The sequence below is a fragment of the Tenrec ecaudatus genome, chromosome 7, assembly GCF_050624435.1.
Source record: "Tenrec ecaudatus isolate mTenEca1 chromosome 7, mTenEca1.hap1, whole genome shotgun sequence".
Lineage (NCBI taxonomy): Eukaryota > Metazoa > Chordata > Mammalia > Afrosoricida > Tenrecidae > Tenrec > Tenrec ecaudatus.
The window spans coordinates 39,087,018-39,107,451 of NC_134536.1; the positions used below are offsets into that span (position 1 = coordinate 39,087,018).

General features: G+C 39.9%; 1 protein-coding gene across 15 annotated transcripts in view; it reads left to right on the plus strand.

Moving 5' to 3' along the window:
• EPB41L2 (erythrocyte membrane protein band 4.1 like 2) overlaps positions 1-20,434 on the plus strand; it is a 235,315-nt gene that overhangs the window by 114,694 nt on the left and 100,187 nt on the right. For all 15 annotated transcript variants that reach the window (XM_075554558.1, XM_075554542.1, XM_075554549.1 and 12 more), the window contains one exon: positions 835-1,050. In XM_075554558.1, the coding sequence (XP_075410673.1) occupies positions 835-1,050 (216 nt within the window). The remainder of the gene's footprint in view (positions 1-834; positions 1,051-20,434) is intronic.

A 20,434-nucleotide genomic window follows, 5' to 3' on the forward strand; every position in this document is an offset into this window, starting at 1 on the left:
ACCGTACAGTGCTCTCTGTCTGATAGCAATGCTGGCCACACCCTTGTACTATGGTCAGGGGGAGTCACTGGCGGCTTACTCCATGTAGGGACCCTGCAAGTGGACTTTGGGCTTCCATTACCATCCATAATCTGCCAGCTGCGTGTTCAGATCACTCCTTCGGTTTTGGATTTTGTTATTCATAATCCTTGGATGACACATTTTAGTGTTCTTCTATGTAGACTCGGTGATGCCTCACTTATATGGCTGCTTGTTTAAAGACAAGCCTTTAAGATCTCAGACACGAAAAAAAAAAAAAAATCTCAGACATGATTCTCTGCTAGCCAGGCACCAGCAGATAGCAATCAGAATGCTGCCATTTCTTCTTTTAAGCAGAATACCCCTTAACCTTTAATTTTATTTATCGACTTCAGTGAGCATTAAGAAGCAGGTTTGTTTGGGTGCATGGGTATGCATTTTGGTTTTGTGAAGTCTAGGTTTTATCATAGTTTGAGATGTGAAGTATATCATTATCTACAATGATTTTTAATATGTATTTGCCCTCATGTAGTTTTCTTCAGCCATTTGATGCCTGCAGTACCACTTGACAATTCCCCACCCCTTCCCCCCCACCAAAAAACAAACAAACAAAGTCTGGCAGTGGATCGAGGGAAGGAGGATGTGTGGAATATAGTCTTCTTAAAGTGCTCCTTTCTAGCAAAGAAATGAAGCCTTATAGTGTTAGAATTGTTATAATAAGTCACATTTCTTTTTGAAGGTTTTCTTTTTAATGACATTGTGGCTTGCAAATTGATTAATATTGACATGAGCCTGATACTTATGTTTCCTCAATAGCCTGCTAAAGAAGCAAGTCAGGAGAGAGAAGAAGAACAGAAGGGAATTCAGGAAGAAAAAACAGAAGGAGCGGTGGCAGCAAAAAGGGAGACTAAGGAAGTACAGACCAATGAGCTAAAAGCCGAGAACGAATCTCACAAAGCCACCAAGAAAGCCAAAACGGTTCAGTGTCGAGTGACCCTCCTGGATGGCACTGAATACCGCTGTGACCTGGAGGTGAGATCCGGAGTTGAGCGGAGCACTATTGTGATGTGTGGGGGGAAAGTGTGCTCTCACTTACAGTTTGGCATCATGAAGTTTTTATGTGTTTCTGAATTCGTATAATAAGCTACTTTGTTAAAATGTTGCATTAAGGGAAAAAAGAAAAAGAAACATAAAAGGGGGAGATCTCTGCCCTTATGGTTAAGCAGGGCTGATAATTTGCCAGTTGCCATTGGGTAAGTGAGCTATTTGGTGTCTGTTTTGAATGAGCATTGTTTTTTGAATGTTAACTTCTGGTCATAAATGTCTTTTACTTGTGAAGAAATGTTAGCATTCATTTGGTTGACATTTAAGAGTAGTCAGATTTCATCTGTAAGCATGAACTTGGATGTCCTAAGCCTTAAAAACTAGATCATCAAAACATAGGTACTCTTGTATTGACGCCAAGTCTAATTTTCAAAAGAACCGTCAGCAATGAGTAAAAGATAATGGCATTTCTCCATGAACTTTTCAACATACTAGGATTAACAACTTAATCAGAAATTGCCAGAATAGTAACTGATAAAGTTTCAACAAGCTGATGCAGCACTGGTAGCACCCAATTGTTCCAGAAAAACCACTTCACTACTATTGAGTCCATGCTGACTCAACAGTGACCCTCTGAGGGTTTCTGAGACTAGCTTTTATGGGAGTAGAGAGCCCAGACTTTGTCCTTCAGTTTCAAACTGTCGACTATGCAGATCTTAGCCCAACATGTAACCACCAGGACTCCTCCTACTCACTTGTCTATACCAAGAAATTTGGAAGCAAGCTACCCGGTCATCCGACTGGAAGAGATCCCTAATATCTCATCTAAGTAAATTTCTACTAAAGAACATATAACAACAATTGCAGCGGTCGATTGACAAGGACCTGCGAGAAATTCACACCCAATGCAGTAGAGCACATAAGAGCTGCAATATCCTTGTAGCTAGATGTTGGGGAGAGCACAGAATACAAGAAAGAGGTTTACTTACGTTTATTGAGTAGGCAATATATTCAAATGTGTGAATTATAACATATTATGGATAACATTACTTAAAAACAGGAATTCCAGAACACTCAATTGTGCTCACGTAATACCTGTACATAAACCAAGAAGCAGTAGTTTGAACCGAACAAGGGAAGATTGGGAGTTTTAAATCAGCAAAGGTGCATGTCAGTTTGTACCTCTTCACCATAATTTGTGTGCTAAGCAAATAAAACGAAAAGTTCCACTATGTGAAGTAAAATGTGGCATCAGGCGTGGAGGAAGGCTTCTTAGCAACCTTCCATTTACTGATGATAGCCTTGCTTGCTGAACGCTAGGAAGAACTCAGAGCAGTTGCTGATTAAAAGTAAAGACTTCAGCCTTCAGTATAGATTGCTACTGACTGAATGAATAGAGAAGAAGAAGAAATCCTCCTAATAGTTCTTAATTGATCAATGAACAATAGATTGAAGTGGTCAAGGATTTCATTTTACTTGTATCCACAATCAGCGCTCATGGAAGTAACACTCAGGAAATCAAATTATGTATTTTATCACTTACAATGTTAAAGAGCACAGATGGCACTTAGAAGACTACGGTGTTCCTGATACAAGCCATATCATTTTCAGTCTCCTTCTATGCATATGAAATCTGGACAACAAATGAGAAATAGAAGAATTGGTGCATTGGAATTATGGTGTTGGCTAAGAATATTTGGAGTTACAGATAAACAAATCTTGGAAGAAGTACAGCCAGTATGCTCTTTTAGAAGAGGAAGTGAGATGTTACCATTATTATTTTTTTAATTGCTTAAATTTCCTTTATTTCATTTTCTCTCCTCTACTGTTATTCCTGTAGAAATCACTGTTAAGTGTTTTATAAATACACTTGGCTTAATAAAGTCTAATATCAATCACCATGAAACTCCTTTTTTCTCATCTCGTTAGCATTCTTAGATGTCTGTCTCCATTTGAAATGTTACCAACCAAAGCAATTGCACACCAGTGAGACTAGCCATTCTTTTATCATACTTCTGTTCATGGCGCCAACTTGACTGTGCCAGTGTCTAACGCAGTAGGTTCACATGATCAGTTTTTTCCTTTAACTTGCCAAGAATTCAGTTGGATGGGAAAACATGTTAGTTGCTGTTGAGCATAGTTGTTGTTTCTGGGAAAGGATAGGCATATTTATTTTTATGAACTGCATTCTGTATATTAATTTATAACCAGATTGTTGTTTTAGTTAATAAGTATCTAATGAATTGAGGATAATAGATATGAAATCAGTTTGTTGATTTAACCCATTTTCCTCTTTCTAGTACAGCACCCTGGTGGTGGTGTGGGTGCAGTTCTACTTTGTCTTATAAGGTGTTATGAGACAGAATTGACTTGATAGCAGTGAGTTTGGTTTTTATAGTGATGTTATCTTAAAGTAGATTTTATGTACTAGTAACTTATTGACATTCTAAACAGTTACTTTTAATATGACCGTAGGCCATCGTTTTATAATATCATCGTAGTTATTATAATAATGCATAAGGGACACGTCGCATTCCCTATTAATTAATTTCCAATTTTTCCAAGTTTCATGCCCACGTTTGTCTCTAGTAGCTTGCTTTTGTTGTCGTGAGTTAGGGGTCTGTTACTCAACTCAGACCTGTTCTAGAAGTGGAGCTCAAAGGGTAGCAGCAGTCCCGTACTCTGAGTGCTCTCTCATTTCCTGATTCCAGTACTAATCTGAGCCAGATTGGGTGATGTGCTGATGCTGCACATCTGTGCTTCTGAACCTTGTGCCGGAAATCCGTGTCTGAGGGCAGCTTGGGGAAGTATGTTATGTGAAACTCTGCAGATACCGCCATGAGAATTAAAACTCTTTTTGTTTGGGTGACTAGATTTGTGTCTGTTTACTGCCATTAGGACTGTATTATTTTTTTACCAGATTTGTCATATGAGTATATTCTTGTTTCTTCCTGTATGCGTAGATGGCTGATTTTCAGTGAGCCCTTTAGATTGTAGCCCCCCTACCGAAGAGGGCATACTTGTCTTCATGTAGGCCTCCTATAGCATAGATGGGAGCTACTGAATCGGTTTGTAGAGGGAGTCACTAAGATGAGATTCTGGAAGGTTTCAAATGCTAGAATGAGACAATTTAAGTCATCTAAGAGGGGCTTTGTGTTCAGTGTACTTGATAAGATGCACATCAGTGGACTTTATAGATAGTTTTATATGATGTAATTAAGCAAGTTAGACAGCTGTTTTGTGTTACTTCTTAGAACCTTTGGTCCACAGAGTACTCTTTTAAAACAATGTATTGTACTTCTTAAATGTACTATGTAGTATACTTTTAAGTATTCTTAAAAGAATGACCTTAAATTATTTTTTTTGTAATTTGGATATGAATCTTGGGAGAAACTTTTGTCTGTTTGCTGTCCTACCATCATTTCTGCCTTCCATATTATCCCTTCATACATACATATATACACATATACATAGATATGGACATAAACGTACATACCTGCCTTGGTCTATGTATTTATCTGTATTCCTTTCCCACTGCTCATAATATTCATGGCTCCTTTTACCCATACATCCTCTGTGGACACAAACTCAAAAGCTCACTGCCATTGAGTTGATTCTGAGCAGATTCTTACTTCTGAAGTTCAGGAATTAGATTCGGATGAAGACTGCCCAGGGAGCCAAAGCAGCCTTGTTTTGAACAATAATTGTCATCTTTACAATCTGTGTTCCATTCACAAAAGGGAGAATATGTCCATCTTAATTGGATTTAAAAAAACCCCCACAAAATCACCTTTAGATAAGAGAACATTTTTAGAAGAATGATTGTAATTAAGATTGAAAAGTGATATGAAGGTAGTTTTACTTTAACGTTATTTTTGGCTTAGGGAACAATAGGTTTACTGCTAAGCCAAGCAATGATTTTGGTCCAACGTCTAGGTTGATTTTGTGTATTTTCCTAAATTGTTATGTTGTGCCTAAGTACTTTTCCATTGTGGTGAGTGAAATTGTAATTTACATGTTACAGTAATTTTCATTTGCTAATGAAGTCCCAAATATATTTTGAAAACCACACCTTAAACTTTGAGGATGATTATGGATTTTGAATGAAGACATTTTCTACTTCCTTCCTTGTCTTTGCTGGGTTGGTGTGTTTCTCCAAGCTATCTGGATGTTATGTGACAGGCTCTTTTGAAAGGAGCTTAGCTATGAACAGAGTCAGGGAGTGTGGCATCTGGGTGCCTGCAGTAGGCATTCAGCCACAGGACTCTGGTGATGCTGCTGCATTCTCTGGGAAAGCCATGGACACACTCGGTGTGTGGAAACAGCAGCGGGCTCTTTCCTGTAAGGAAAAATACAGTAAGGGTTCGTTGGAGCCATGAATATAAAGTCAGGAGATAATGTTGACTTTTCTTTTGACTCTTTGGGTGTCATGGGAAAGTCACTTCCTCCCTTTCCTTCTATTCTCAGATTGCAAAGTAAGAATGAAAATATTTGCTTCCTCTATTTCTAGTATTGAGCTGGTAATACTCCAGCTGATAAGTCTGTATGTATATTTTTGAAAGTCTGAAAATAAATGTGAAAGTTCCTGTAAGACCTTGGGAGGCTGAGTGAATGTGTGTTAAGAGTGAGTCTTGCTCACATTTCCTCTGGCATCTGAGCGTGGTTCCCACGTGTTGATTTTGCCTGAGAATCAAGGGCATTGTTTCTGCCCACACAGGAATGTCAGTGCCATTTTTTCTTTATGCTATGAATAAGGCTATCAGAATGTAGGCTCCCTTCGTCAGTGTTCTGATGATAAAACATATTTATCAGAAACTGAAACGTGTCAAGGTCTTCTTGCATTTCTTGGGTAGAACACTGATCTCAAAATTCCAGTTTGATGATAATTCCTTTCAAATGTGTTTCATTTTACTTGTACATTAGTACTTGCTTTCAAATACTGGACTTTCAGATGCCTAGTACTGACCCATATAAGCTTTAATAGTTAAAACCACTCCAGCCATCCACGTGCCTGTGAGAGTTGGAAGTTTGGCATGGTATATGAAATCACACAAAGTAGTGATAGATGAGAATATAATTTAGGAACTGTTTCAACTAGTTAATGCGCACTATACTAAAACTCCAAAAAACCAAACTCATTGCCATCAAGTCAGTGCTCATTCCGAGTGACCCCTGTGGATTTCTGAGACTCTGTTTATAGGAGTAGAAAGCCCAGTCTTTCTCCTGTATTACTGCTGGTGGATTCGTACTGTTGACCATGTGGATCACAGTCCAATGTGAAAGCACTACACACTGAGGGCTCCTTGAGTAATTATATGTTCTATTGGCATATGTGCCAGGTTGATTTAAGATGGCAATTCTATCAACGTAATTTTCACTAAGCGGGAAAGCTGAGGCTGTCTGCTCTTTCACACATTTAGGCTCTCGGAGACACTAGAGGAATCGCTTTACTCTGTCCTGGAGGGCCACTAGGAGTGGGAATTGGCGCAGTGGCAGTGGGTGAAGTGGGAAAATGATGGCATGCTACTTCAGTGGTGGAGCATGTTGGTCTAGCTGGAAGAGCAAGGGTCAAAGAGGCAAACTGACCTCTTACTCAAGCCATTGCCTAGCTGGCTATTCAGGACTGTGAAACACGACCTCAGACTATTATTTGTATTTCTCTCTGTAGTAAGGGATCCCTGTCTTTGATGATTTTTTTTTTTGCCCACTCAGTCCTACCTTTCATTATTTGTTTTTAACAGTTTTATTGACATAATTTATATACCATACTATTTAATGGTTTAAATATATACTTGCAAATGCTTAGACACCTTGTAGCTATACTTCAAGAGCCTAAATAATGAACATAATTTATTAAATAGCTCCAAGGGTTGTGAAACCGTGAGATGTGGCCATCGCTCCATAGTAGCTCACAGATGCAGCCTCTCAGGCATGTGTGTTTGCACTTACATTCAGGGAACCACAGTAGACATCAGCAGACAGTTTGCTTTCTGGCTAGCAGTAGTCTGGGCTTAGGAATAATAGGGTTAATGTCTCCTTGCCTGGACCTATAATAATAATATGCACTTGTATGCAAACTAAAATACGGATGTTTTTTATTACTTAACACTCAAGAATTTCTAACACATATTTTCTCCTCTCTGCCATTCTTATTTCTGGTTTGAAAATCTGGGGATTTTCTGTTTTGCCCCTCTGTCTAAAGCAGGCATCCTCAAACTACAGCTTGCGGGCCACATGCGGCCCGCCAGGTGTTTTTGCCCTGTTTGTTTTTTTACTTCAAAATAAGATATGTGCAGTGTGCATAGGAATTTGCTCATAGTTTTTTTTTTTAAACTATAGTCTGGCCCCCCAATAGGTCTGAGGGGCAGTGAACTGGCCCCCTGTTTAAAAAGTTTGAGGACCCCTGGTCTAAAGTGATATTTTAGAAAACTTGAGGGCAGCATAGATCTTTGAGTGGCCCTTTCCCAAGCATCCTGCCATGCAAGCTAATGAATGCCGTGGTAGTAATGTACCACTTGGTGATATTTTCCTTTGACCAGAGGGTGGTAGGATAGGAAACAGCTCTTTGAATTCTTCCTCTGTTTTGGAATGAAAATTATTTGAGGATTGAGCAGGGTTAGGAATGATGGGAAAAAGGTCATTTTCAGAATAAAATGTATATTTGAAAAGTCTGTTAGACACATTTTTCTCACTCTAAAATAAGTAGGCATTAAAATTTTTTAATTACTTATCAAGAGGTCACTGAGCGATGCCATAGAATCTCATTTAATTGTCATCCAACAACAGACATAAAATGTAATTGATTGTACTGCTATGTTAAAACTGCTGTTTTCCTCACTGCCTCTTGCCTCCTTTACTAGCTACATTTCTCTTGAACAAATGAAAGCATTTGTTAATGGCAATTTAAATCTCAAACATCAGGCTATTTTGCCAGAAATAATCTCTTCCCCACCCCATTACCCCAGCTTCCTGCAGAGATGTGTTGGGGAGGGTGTTATGTGGGGCAGGGATTTGGGAAATCTGATTTTCTCTTCCTGTAGGCATTGTTTACTTTATTTCACCAGAACTGAGCCTGGGCCATTCTTTCATTACCCCCCCAGCCCACTACCCTGCCCATAGGATGCATACAGAATCTGTGGTCCAGACAAACACTGCTAGAATTTACCTCATGTTTGCCACACTGTATTATGGAGCTCATAGATGTACTATAATATTATGCTATTATAGTAAAATATAGTCTTAAAAAGTGCTAAATTATTCAGTAGAATTTCTTCACACACTATAACCAAATGATTAAATTGCTAGTAAATTATTTGAGAGGTTGATATTTTATTATTTGGTTATTTTTGTTCTATAGAGTGTTACACACCAGCTCTCAATTTTAAAAAATAGGTTTCAGGAGTGTTACTTTTAACTTTTTTATTTTTCAATTTTCATTTTCCAGCAAGGCACAGTCATAGTTTGCTAGGATTGCTGCAACCAAATCCTACAAAATGGGTGGCTTTCAAGTTCTGGAGAATCGACGTGCCGATCAGGCTATTGCCATGCAGTTTTTTCTAAGGCCTTTGAGACAGGGACTGCCCGTGTTCTGGTAGCTACTTGGCAGTCCTGGATTATAGATGTGTATGCTCATTGGTCATCACATGGCATTCTGCCTGAATCCTGAATGGGACATGCTGGTGTCTGTTCTACTTTCATGAGACGCTCGCCATAGAGCACTTAGGGTTCCCTGGATTCCTAGATGACTTAATTGGCAGTATTTTCAAAGAAAAATCCCCATCTCACCCCAAAGGTCGTCCCATTTGTTGGTACAGGGGTTCAGACTTCAGCTGGTCTTTGTAGGGAGGTGCAAGACTCAATCGTATTAGGTAGCTTACCATAAAAACGATCATTCTGTTTACTCTTTGAACTGCAGCTTACAGTTTTTGTTTCATTCATGGAATAAATAATTTAAGTCTATTGAGGTTGAGCCTGACTTGGCATATCAGCCTAGTCATTCACAGAGGGAAGAAACTTAAATCTGAGTCTTACCACGATCTATTTGTTATGTTCATTGACACCCTCCATGTTTCTGTCAGCAGTTTAAAGTGAATTGAATTGGAAGCTCTTAATAAGCTATTCTTCCATAGCACAGAAACACTGTGTGAATCAAATGTCAAAATTCATTCGAGGCCAATAGCTTACCGAGAATGTGCTGGCCTACAGAAGTTTGCTGCTTAGGGAGTTTGAATAAGTTTTAATGGGAATGGGGCTCAGTAGCTTTTTTAAATACTCACGTGCTTCCCTACATCAGAATTTGATACCAGCTTCTTATTTATTTATAGATTTTGCCACATCATCGACTTAAGGGCATTATATAAAGTCTCAATAATTTAGGTCAAATTTTATTATTCTTACTGGGTTGCTGACCTAGATCAGTGGTCCTCAATGCCGTAATCCTTTAATGCCACGACCCTTTCATACAGTTCCTCATGTTGTGCTGATCCCCCAACCATAAATTATTTTTGTTGCTACTTCATAACTGTATTTTGCTACTGTTAGCAATTGGGTGACTCCCCCTGTGAAAGGGTCATTTGACCCTCCAAAGTGAATGTGACCCACAGGCTGAGTATTGCTGTCCTAGATTAATGATATTTAATTTTTTTTGAGAAACTAGAAAAGTTAAGGAAATCAAGTTTTGCACAGATTTTTAACTAAGGGGGTCCTCAAATAGTATTTATTTAAATATCTTTTGTTCATAAATGTTCTTTATTCTAATAGTTAGATATGTCTAGCATATTGGGATTTAACAATTAGCGACAAATGAAAAACTATTCACACCATGTGGAATTAAATTGACATTTGTCCTTGTGCTGAGATTTCTCTAAGTTGCATATAATATTTGCTTTCAGAGATAAACTACCTGTGAAACAGCAAAATGCTGTTTGTTGTGTATTTGTGTGCTGGTGATACTGGTGAGGGACAGTTAGGCTTTATTGCCCTGGGGTAGAGCAGAAGGGCAGTGAGAAAGAAGAAGACCCTTGACGACAGAGAGATTGACTGACACAGTGGCTGCAGCCATGGGCTCAAACATGATGATTGTGAGCATGGTGCCCGCGGAGTCGGGGCAGCGTTTTGTTCAGTAGTCCACAGGATTGATAGGAGTTCAGCTAGATGGCACCCAACAGCCACCACTTCTGGTGAGCTTTCTCTGAGGCCTTGACACCCAGGCCTGACCTCCGAGGAAAGCTCTCCTTTTGTTCCACTTGCTTCCCAGCAGCTCCCAGGGCTGTGCGCTCTTGCCCCTCCCCAGTGGTGGAAACTGCTTCCTTTCTGCATGTACATGGGCCTGCTGGTCAGGGACCCTGTCAGGGACCTATTACGTGCTATTTCCAGATCAGGTGAGTGTTGTTAACTTGAAATAGAGTTGGTGGTAGAGTTTTTACTCAAAATCAGTTTGTTGGGTAATGAGATAGCCATTCAAGTAGGAGTCAGAATATTATTTTTCACTTTCCTTCTGAAGCCTGTCATTTTGGGAGCTTTCATAGCATGTTTGAAATTTGCTGAGTGAGTGAGCGAGCCCCCTGTGCTGATGTATATCAATAGAATGCTCAGACAGGCTTCAGCAGAGCAGGACATCATAGAATTTACATTATGTAGGGTCAGGTCCCCACCTTTGGACCTTCACTAACTTTATTTATTGTCGCAAATTGGTGAAGTGGAGGAAAACTACCCTTGCTGACCAGCCCTATTATGTCTGGAATGTCAAGTAAAGACTATACAGTAGGAGAGGAATGTCTGCTTAGAAGACTGAAGCATTGGCCTGGATTTTTCCAGTTATGTATATATTTTCCCTCATAATAAGAGACTTATCAAATGATAACTGTAAATTACCTTTGTGGTCATAAAAGTCCAGTTGGGATACTATATCACGTCACCTGGTGTCTTCACTCTGTGATGCAGCTGGGCTCAAAGGCACTGGGTGATATGAATATGTTTTCCAACGAGTCAGGAAGAGTCCTGCTTTCTGGTCAAGTGCCCTTCCTGGAGATACTCAGGCCCTATGAACAGATTTGGGCCTTTCCTTTTCCTCGTCCCTGTAAAACGCCTACTTGGTTTTATAGATTTGAATTGCTGTGTACCTACACTGCCTCCCACTCACACTTTTGGACTTCGTTCCTCGATTTCCTGTAGTTAGGTCATTTCAACCATCACAGTTGTTGATTTTAGTTTCGTTACCTACTGAATGTTAAACTCTCCTCAAGTTCTATGGAAGCCTTATTCTGGATTTAAGTATTTCAATTTAGATATACTATTGAACTAATAGGCTTTGGGTTTGGGGGTTGAACGTGCTCTGAAAAAACATTTTCCATGGAAAAAACCTTTTTCATCAGAAGATGCCCGAAATTTCAAATAGCTGACATGCTTTTAATAGAACCATTGCATTTTAGGGTAGAAATAGAGTCTGTAATCTGTTTTACAGAGAGGCACACTAAAAGGAGTTTCCAGTTTATGAACAGATCTCAAATAATTTATTTGGATAGCCATGTTGTCCCATAGAAGCAATAATCAGTGATGATTACATATCCAGGTCAGTTTGTCTAAAAAGCAAAAAACATTATGCCTATGACCTGCGTTCTGGGTCCTAAATCTTTGGACAGATTAATGATAAAATGCACATTTTCTATCTACTTTCCTAATTTAGGTCTACATTTTAATATTATTTGTCTTTTTGTCTTGCATTTTCTTAATGTATTTTATTCTGATTCCCTGATATTCCTTTTTACCATTATAATGCAAAAAATACCTTGTGCTAACTTATCTATTTCTCTCTAGTCAATTTTGCAGCAGATCTCAGCTACCAGGAGCTGCCACCAAGTGAATGACTTTGATGTATGATTGCTCGTTTTTCTGAGGTGCATTTGCCTGATGTATGCAAGAAGAACTAGTGAAGCCTGAGGTGGTTTGTGAGGGAGGGAGAGGACTAGTTTTTGGAGGGTCAGGTTGATACAATTAGGGGAGACATGCTTCAGAGCCATGCTCACTGAAGTACTTGCTAAACTTTTGACCTTTTCCTGCTTCTAAAGCCTGGTGTTTCTCTCAGATGCACCACATTTATCCCCACCATCCTTCTTGCTCTATATTAGCTTATATGTGCATGAGTTTTAATTCATGCAAGGCCTTAATGATTCACTTGGTCACCACTCCCATGGTGTAACAAAGACTTTTTTGTCACTTTGTTTTTGCCTTCATTTTGGCTTATTAGTCATCTACCAGGAATGGATAAGATTTATTTTTTGGGGGAAAAATGTCAGGATGAATGGAAACACATATAGATCAATGTTTAAGAACTATATACCAGTATCTCAAAAAAAAGATAAGCAAAAGAACTGAGTTATCACAAAATGTATTCTCTTCAGATTATTCAGAATTTGCTTGTGATAGGATTTTGTAATCAGAAATTCAGGTGATGAGAGGTAAGGAAGCTTGTTGCTGAGAAACTTAAGACCAGATCCAGACTGAGTTTTATAGCCATACTAAATGTTTAAGTCACTGGTTCTCAACTTTCCTAATGCCACGACCCTTTCATACTGTTCATCATGTGGTGACCCCATAACCATATAATTATTTTCATTGTTACTTCATAACTGTAATCTTGCTAGTTATGAATTGGACACCTTTGAAAGGGTCATTTGACCCCCAAAGGGGTCCCACAGGTGGAGCACTGCTGAATTAAGTGATTAAGATTATTCTGCATTTCGGTCAGTTGTGAAATAGAACTTTAAACACAGCAGACCAGTAGAGATAATAATTGTTTTATCGAGCCAAGGCTTATGATAGGTGGCACTTGGCTGCTAGCTGGAAAGCCAGCAATTGGAACCTTCTAGCTGCTCCACAGAAGGAATTTGTGACAGTTTGCTCTGTAAAAATATACAGCTGTGGAAACCCTATAGTGCTGCTGTGAATTAGAATAGACTCAGCAATAGTTTGGTGTTTATTAGTCCCACTGGAACACACACCCCCACCCCCACCCCCACCCCCCGCGCTCCCATTTCTTTTGCCAAGGTAGTCTCAAATATAGTTGGCCTTTAAAGATTGTCAATTAAATGTTATTTTACTGGGCTTTGTGAATCAGTCATTTTAAAAAGGATTTGAAGTGAAAAATTGACATTGATGTATTATCCCATGGTCCTAGTGATGAGAGAGTAATGAGTAATTCATTGGACGTGGCCTTAGTGGTAAAGTGGTATTTCTTAATATGACTTTGCTGTCCGTGTCGCTGTAACATCATCCACCAAATGATCAGTGGCGGGACCAATTCATTGGGTGCGAAACACTTAATAGAGGGGATTGGTCAGTTTTAGTTGCTACTCCTCAGGTGCCATCTCAGAACAGAGAAAATTCCCGGGACCATCAAAGAATATGAACCAACAGTGGCACAAGATCTCTCACTGCGTCAAGCGATGGAGGCAGTAGAGGCCATGCCACACTACCATCAGAGGCAAAGCAAGGAGACAGGAGAGGGGCAGTGCCTGTACTGTGAGACTGATGCTGAGCAGCAGGCGGGCTGCTGGACCATTGGAGGCACAAGCCCAGGGGACTGTGGCTGAGAGGCTCAGGACCAGAGAGAGAGAGAAACTTGGCAACTGACTGAGGAGAAGCACTCCTGTAGTCAAGACACTGTATCTTTAATCCACCCGTGTACACGTAGCCAGATACGGCCCCTGTACTGTTTTTGTACCTAGTAAGATTGAAAACTAAAACACGATGGGCTTCGAAAGTGGGTAGATAAGTATGCACTTTGGGAGAGACGAGTCCTGGTGGCATGGTGGTTAAGTCCTCAGCTGCTCACCAAAAGGTTGGTGAGTGGAAAAGCCCAATTACTGTGAGGGCTAACCATGCGGCCATGTGGTCCGTCTGCCTCTCTACTGTGACTTGGAATTGACACCATGGCAACAAGTACCCTGCAAGGGAATCTGTGTTGTTGACGTTGAGGTGATAGTTAAGTTTTTTGTGCCAACATGTCACCTGTAAGAAGATAAGAATAGAATTCAGCCTGTCAGTCAGGTCGAGGCTTGATGACCTCTTTGGGGATGTGATCAAGATCAGTGACTCTCTGGAGGTACAGTCCCTCTTCCCGCCTTCATTCTGCATCATTTCATGTGGCTGCGTGAGTCTGAAGAGTGACTTACGGACTTGAGTTGGACTGGGCCTGGGAGGTTTTCTTCATAAACAACTACTTGATACAAAACTCTCTTACCTATATATTAGTGTTACTGGATTTGTTTCTCTAGTCAACCCAGCCTAACACACTAGGTATTTTCCCTTATCAGAAGTGCCCTGGGTAAGCCTTTAAGAAGTACAGGTGTTTCAGTGCCACCTTTGAGGATTCTGATCGGCAGTGTCGTATGTGGGACATGAGCACTTGTGCAACTAACAGTTAAGAACTGCTTGCGGGCCCACAATGCACTTCATGCCCAGAAACCCTCTCACCAAGCATGTGTCTGCTCCCAAAGTGCAGAGTGAATCCTTTGTCTGCTCTTGTTTGAAATATTTATATAGGTTACTACAATAGAGACCCTGCATTAAGATGGCAGGAGGTCTTATTACATTATAGTCTTGTGTATAGGTTGAGTTTCTCAGCACATTTTTAATGCAGTTTTTGTGGTAAAATTAGGTGCCTTGGCTGATATTCGGGTCAGTTTATACTTGAGTATGTACGGTAAGTGTTCTTCTGGGTTGACTCACATGATAGGTATCTTTTGCCTTCCAATTTAATGGCTAAATTAGGTTATAATTTGCTTTGAGCAGTGCCCAAACTTGGTAAGGGTTGGTAAGAGCTACAGCTATTACTATCATTACACTTTAATTCTGCTCATTATATATACCTGCCCCCCATCCCATCAAAACAGTGTACTTGGATTTTTGATGAAAACACTGAAGTCTCCTACTACAGATAATACCCATCTTACATTTTATCAATAACTCGATGCCTTCAGAGGCTCATTATGTAAACACACAATGTATTTATGATGACTTGGTAATTAAAGAAACTTCTTAGACATAAAACTTAAACTTTTAGTACTTTTATAAGTCAGGACAAAACCCCAGGCTTTAAAAATATTCTGTATTTTGAAAGCTTGAATAAACCAACCACTAATGTGAGAGGTGACTCTTTAGGAAGAGCTACCCCTTTGGATTTCTGAGGCTATAAATCTTTACAGGAGCAGCCTCATCGTCCTCCCGGGGACTGAGGTAGGTCGGTAGCTGGGTGCAGCATGCACGACCCCACTTGAGGCTTGTTGTTAGTTGGAATAGACTCAGTAGCGGTGAGTTTGATTTGGGTTGGACTGTCCCAGGGTTTCACTCCTCGTTGTCGAGCCATAAGGGCAGACTGGCCATAACCAGTTAGATTTCATAGCAGAAAATATCAAAAGATGGATTTAATTTACTTATTTGCTAAAATTTTATGAGTAGTATTGTGATTTTTTCCCCTGCATATGAGGACTTGGAGGATATTTAGCAACTATTTACTTGTAACAAATGAAAACCTAGACCCCTCTCTGCAAAGTGTGGGTTATGCATTGGGTCACAGATCAGTGGTTTAAACCCACAAGCTCCCATGGGAGAAAGATGAGGCTGTCTGCACTCATAAAGATTTATAGCCTGGAAGACCCGGTGGAGCAGTTTTACTTTGTCCTATGGGCTCAGTATGAGTCTGAACAGGGTCCACAGCAGTGAGTTTAATTTGTCAATGGATTCTGTGTACAGTATAATACCATTGCAGTCTCCGTTTGAGAGAGGGATTTAAGTGATGCCCACAGGCTGTATCTGAGTGTATTAGTCTGGGTACTTTAGAGAAACACATCCACAGAAACTCATGTATAAGAGAGAGTTTTATATAAAGGTTAATTGTGCATCAAGAAAACATCCCAACCCAGTGCTGCCCAAGTCCACTTGTCCAACATTAACTCATTAGCCCATATGTCTAACACCAGTCTGCAAAGTCCTCCTCCATCTCACAAAACAGACGCAATGATGCCGACTGCAGGAGAAAAGCTGAGTCAGTGAATGTGTAAGCATCTCAGTGCTGGCAGGGGTCTCCACACGGCTGCTCCAGCACCCAAGTCTGCATCAGGGTAGGTCCATGTGGCTTCTCCTGAGGGATGTCTTGCAGGAAGTCAGCCTTGCAAGCTGAGGCAGGGAACTGCTAAGGCAGCTGCACCCTGGTGGGATCATCAGAAAGCAAGAGACCCTAGAACTAGGCAGGCGAGGCTCACTGAGCCATTTATCCCTCCACCCTTCAATTAATCCCACATGTGTTTATCAGCCAGGTTGGCAATATAACTAACTCACTCACTGAGCAAGTAATACATTATCAGATGGGTATTGACTGATGTCAGATGGATCTTGCCTGGGAGCAGAGGATATCAAAAAGATGTTTACTTGTGCTTTATTGACTATGCTGAGGCATTTGGCTGTGTGGATCCTAGCAAAGTATGACTAGCCTTGAGAAGAATGAGAGTTCCAGAGCACTGCATTGTGCTCATTTGGAACTTGGACATGAATCCAAGAGGCAGTGAAGGGAATAGAACAAGGGCCTACTTCATGATTTAAAATCAGACAATGTGTGTGTCAGGGTTGTACCCTTTCATCATACTTACTCAACCTGTATGTTGAGTAAATAATCACAGAAGCTGAATTATAGGAAGATGAACGTGGCATCATGTGTGAAGAATGCTTATTAATCTGCAGGTGTCACACCTTGCTAGCTAAAAGTAAGGAGGACTTGAAGCACTTGCTGATGAAGATCAAGGATTTTAACCATCATAGATTACAACTCAATGTAAAGAAAACCAAATTTCTTACAAGTGAACTAATAGGTAACATCATGATAAATGGAGAAAGATGGACATTGTTAAAGAATTTTTCTTGCTTGGGGATCCACAATTAATCCTCATGGAAGGAGCTGTCAGGAGATCAAATGGTGCTTTGCATTGGGTACATCTGCTGCAAGAGACCTCTTTAAATGTTGAAAAGCAAGGACTGTAGTGTGCTTGACTATGGTATTTTCAATAACCTCATATGCACGTGGAAGTTGGACATTGACTAAGAAAGACTGGAGAATTATGGTGAGAATATTGAAATTATACCATTCCATTCTACTTTTGAGAGCAGAATTTCACAGATGATCAAAAGGCCAGACTTTACACATCTCTGAACAACTAATGTATCATCAGATGAATCTTGGCTCAAAGCAGAATACTAGAAAGTTGTACATCTTGAAAGAACATTGAAAGTGTCGTGGATGGCCAGAAGAACCAACAAATCTGTCCTGGAAGCATAACCAGTATGCTCCATAGGAGCAAGGATGGCAGAATTTGCCTCACGTCCTTTGGGTGAAATGTTGAGACCAGTCTCTAGAGAAGGACATTGCGCTTGGTAGAGTAGAGGGATAGCAAAAAATAGGAAGCTCATTGATGAGATGGATTGACACTCTGGCTGTAACGATGGGCTCAGCCATAATTGTTAAGGTGGTGCAGGACGGGGTGGTTTTACTTTCTCATGTAGATCTGGTTACTATGAGTTACAACCCACTTGATGGTCCTTCAACAACAACAAGAATATTGGAAGTACTATGGGCTGCCAGAAGTTCACACAAATGTATCTTAGAAGAAACACAGAATGTTCCTTGGAAGGAAGAATGGCAAGACTTTGTGTCATGTACTTTGGACATGTTGTCAAGAGAGACCAGTCATTGGAGAAGGATATCATGTTTGGTAAAGCAGAGAGCCATAGAAAAAAGATAAAGACCCTTATTGAGGTGGATTGACATTGTGGCTACAAGAGTGAGTTCAACCATAGCATCACCTGGGAGATCAGGTCTAGAAGCAGCACCTAACAACACATCGATATACATCTGACAGAGAACGTTTCTATACTTTAAAGGTTAAAAAGAACAGAAAAGAAAAATTCCCTGTACTAAAATTTGTGGATTGTGAATGGATGTTTTATCCACAAATTGGACTTGCTTATCTTTAAGATCTATTGCTTTGGGAATTTTCTGTGGTTCCATTTCAGAGATTGGCTTTGGGTTGTACCCCAGGGTCCACATATTGATCAGAGGAAAGGGAATTGGTTTTTGTTAGTCTCTTGCAAGTCTGCTGCAGGATGCTCTGGGAGAGAATTCTCTTTGCTAACTCTTTTGCCTTAAAACCAGTTGAAAATCTCTAGGTTGCAGGAAATTAAAAACTATAACATCAAATTATGCTTATAATGAAAGATCAAAAGCTTAATGTTTGTCTTTTAAAACTAAAAAGTAGCATTTGATCTGTTTAAGAAACCAGATTGCAATTTGCATTGTGTTTTTAATACTTTGGTAGCAGGATTTTAGTAGTTGGTTTTGCCATTTTCCTTGCAGCCTAAAGATGAAGCATAATTTGTCTTTTCTAACTTGCTTGCAATTTAAATTTGCTATGTTTCTGAAGAGATGAATTATGTGTTTAGTTAAGAATTTTGAAATAAAATACAACGTGAAAGCTCAGCATGCTGGCAGAAAAATGTCTCATCTCAGTGTTGAATATGGATTTGGTTGGGATTGGAAACATTATCTATTTAGTTGGAATTAGAAACAGTATGTTAAATGACAAAGGGCCTTATGTCATAAGGGCAAGCCAAAAAAAAAGTATTGATAATAGGGTTTTAGTTCATACATGTAGACATTTATTCCCAACAAAACAGGTTTTCAAATATCTCTGTGAATGGTCCTTTCTTGTTTTGAACTCATTGTTATTAGCACCCCCTAACCTCCCCTGTCATATTCCCAAGAAACTATTAATCCAGTTAACTGTCTCTGTAGATTGGTAAATCTATATTCTGGATTTCATATACAGAAAAGCATACTGAAAACAAAACATAACACCCAAAACACAGTAACAGAAGGAAACCTCAATCGAAAAGAAAGCAGAACATATTAAATTAAATTAAAAAAATTGTCGAAAAGGAGACCAAATGATAAGGCTTTAACTTTTTACGTTAACAGCCACTGCATCAATCCACGTTTCAGTGCATTCTGCCTGATAGTAAGGCTTTCCCTGTCCCTAGTCTGTGATCAGAGAGACCTCATCAGAGGCTCAGTAGCTGTGTGACTGTAAAGTTTTGGTGCATTATGGCCTCATGCTAAGGCTCTTCATCATTTCAATGAAATACCTTTGTCTTGTCTTTGCTCTATTTAAGATTCAATAAATGTTCTCCTTACATTATTAATAAATAAATTCAAGGCATAAGGGCCAGGTGGTGACATTAGGGGGCGGGGTTTGTTCTAAATGAGTATTTTGGATTGATTTCTGGAAGGACATGGGGCAATTATGGGAGCTTATGATGAGGAACTTTTAAGAAAAAGGCCAGGAAATTTATGCAAGGACTTTTTTTTTTTTTTCACAAATGACAAAATATTATTTGAGGGTAGCAGTAGGCCAGCATATCAGAATTTTGGTGGGGAACTTGATCTACCCTTCTGCCCTGATTCTGCCTTAGCTGATTTTTTCATTTTAATTTGAATTCCCGCAGGGATGCCGAAGCTACTGTTTTGGTGTAGGGTAAATCTAAGAGTTCACAGCAACCGACTTGATGGCACCCCGGCAACAACAGATCCGAGAGTGCAGAAATCTTTAGGGAAACTGTTGTTTTTTGTTGTTGTGAGGTACCGTCCATTGCATTCCCACTGAAAGCAGCCCTTTAGGACAGCAAAGGGAACACTGCCTAGTTCTGTGCTATCTTCTCTCAATTGTTGCTGGGTTTGAGGCCGTTGTAACCACTGTGTGATTCCATCCCGATGAGGGTCCTATTTTGTTAGCTCCCTACTTTACTAAGCATGATCGCTTCTGAGACTCATCCCTTCTTGATAATGTTTATGAAGTCTCACCTTACTTGTTTCCCAAGGAAGGGGGTGTAAGGGTTAGAGAACAAGCAGTACTGCCTTCAGAATGATATAGGACTAGAGAGGGAGGGACCCTGTTGAGCTGCTTAACAGCAAGGTCAGACATTTGAACCCACCAGTTGCTCCGTAGGAGAGAGATGAGGCTTGCTGCTTCTATTGAGATTTACAGCCTTGGAAACCCATTGGGGCAGTTCTGTTCTGCCCTGTTGGATCTCTTCAGAATTGAAGTAGGGGCCATTGAGTTTGGTTTGGACTTTAAATGAGAGATATGTAGAGATGTAATAGTTTAATATTTTGTTACTATTATTTAATCAAAGTTTTATGATTTCTATAGTGACGCTTTAAAAAATCATTTTATTGGGAGCTCGTACAACTCTTATCACAATCCATCCATCCATCCATTGTGTCAAACACATTTATACATTTGTTGCCATCATCATTCTCAAAACATTT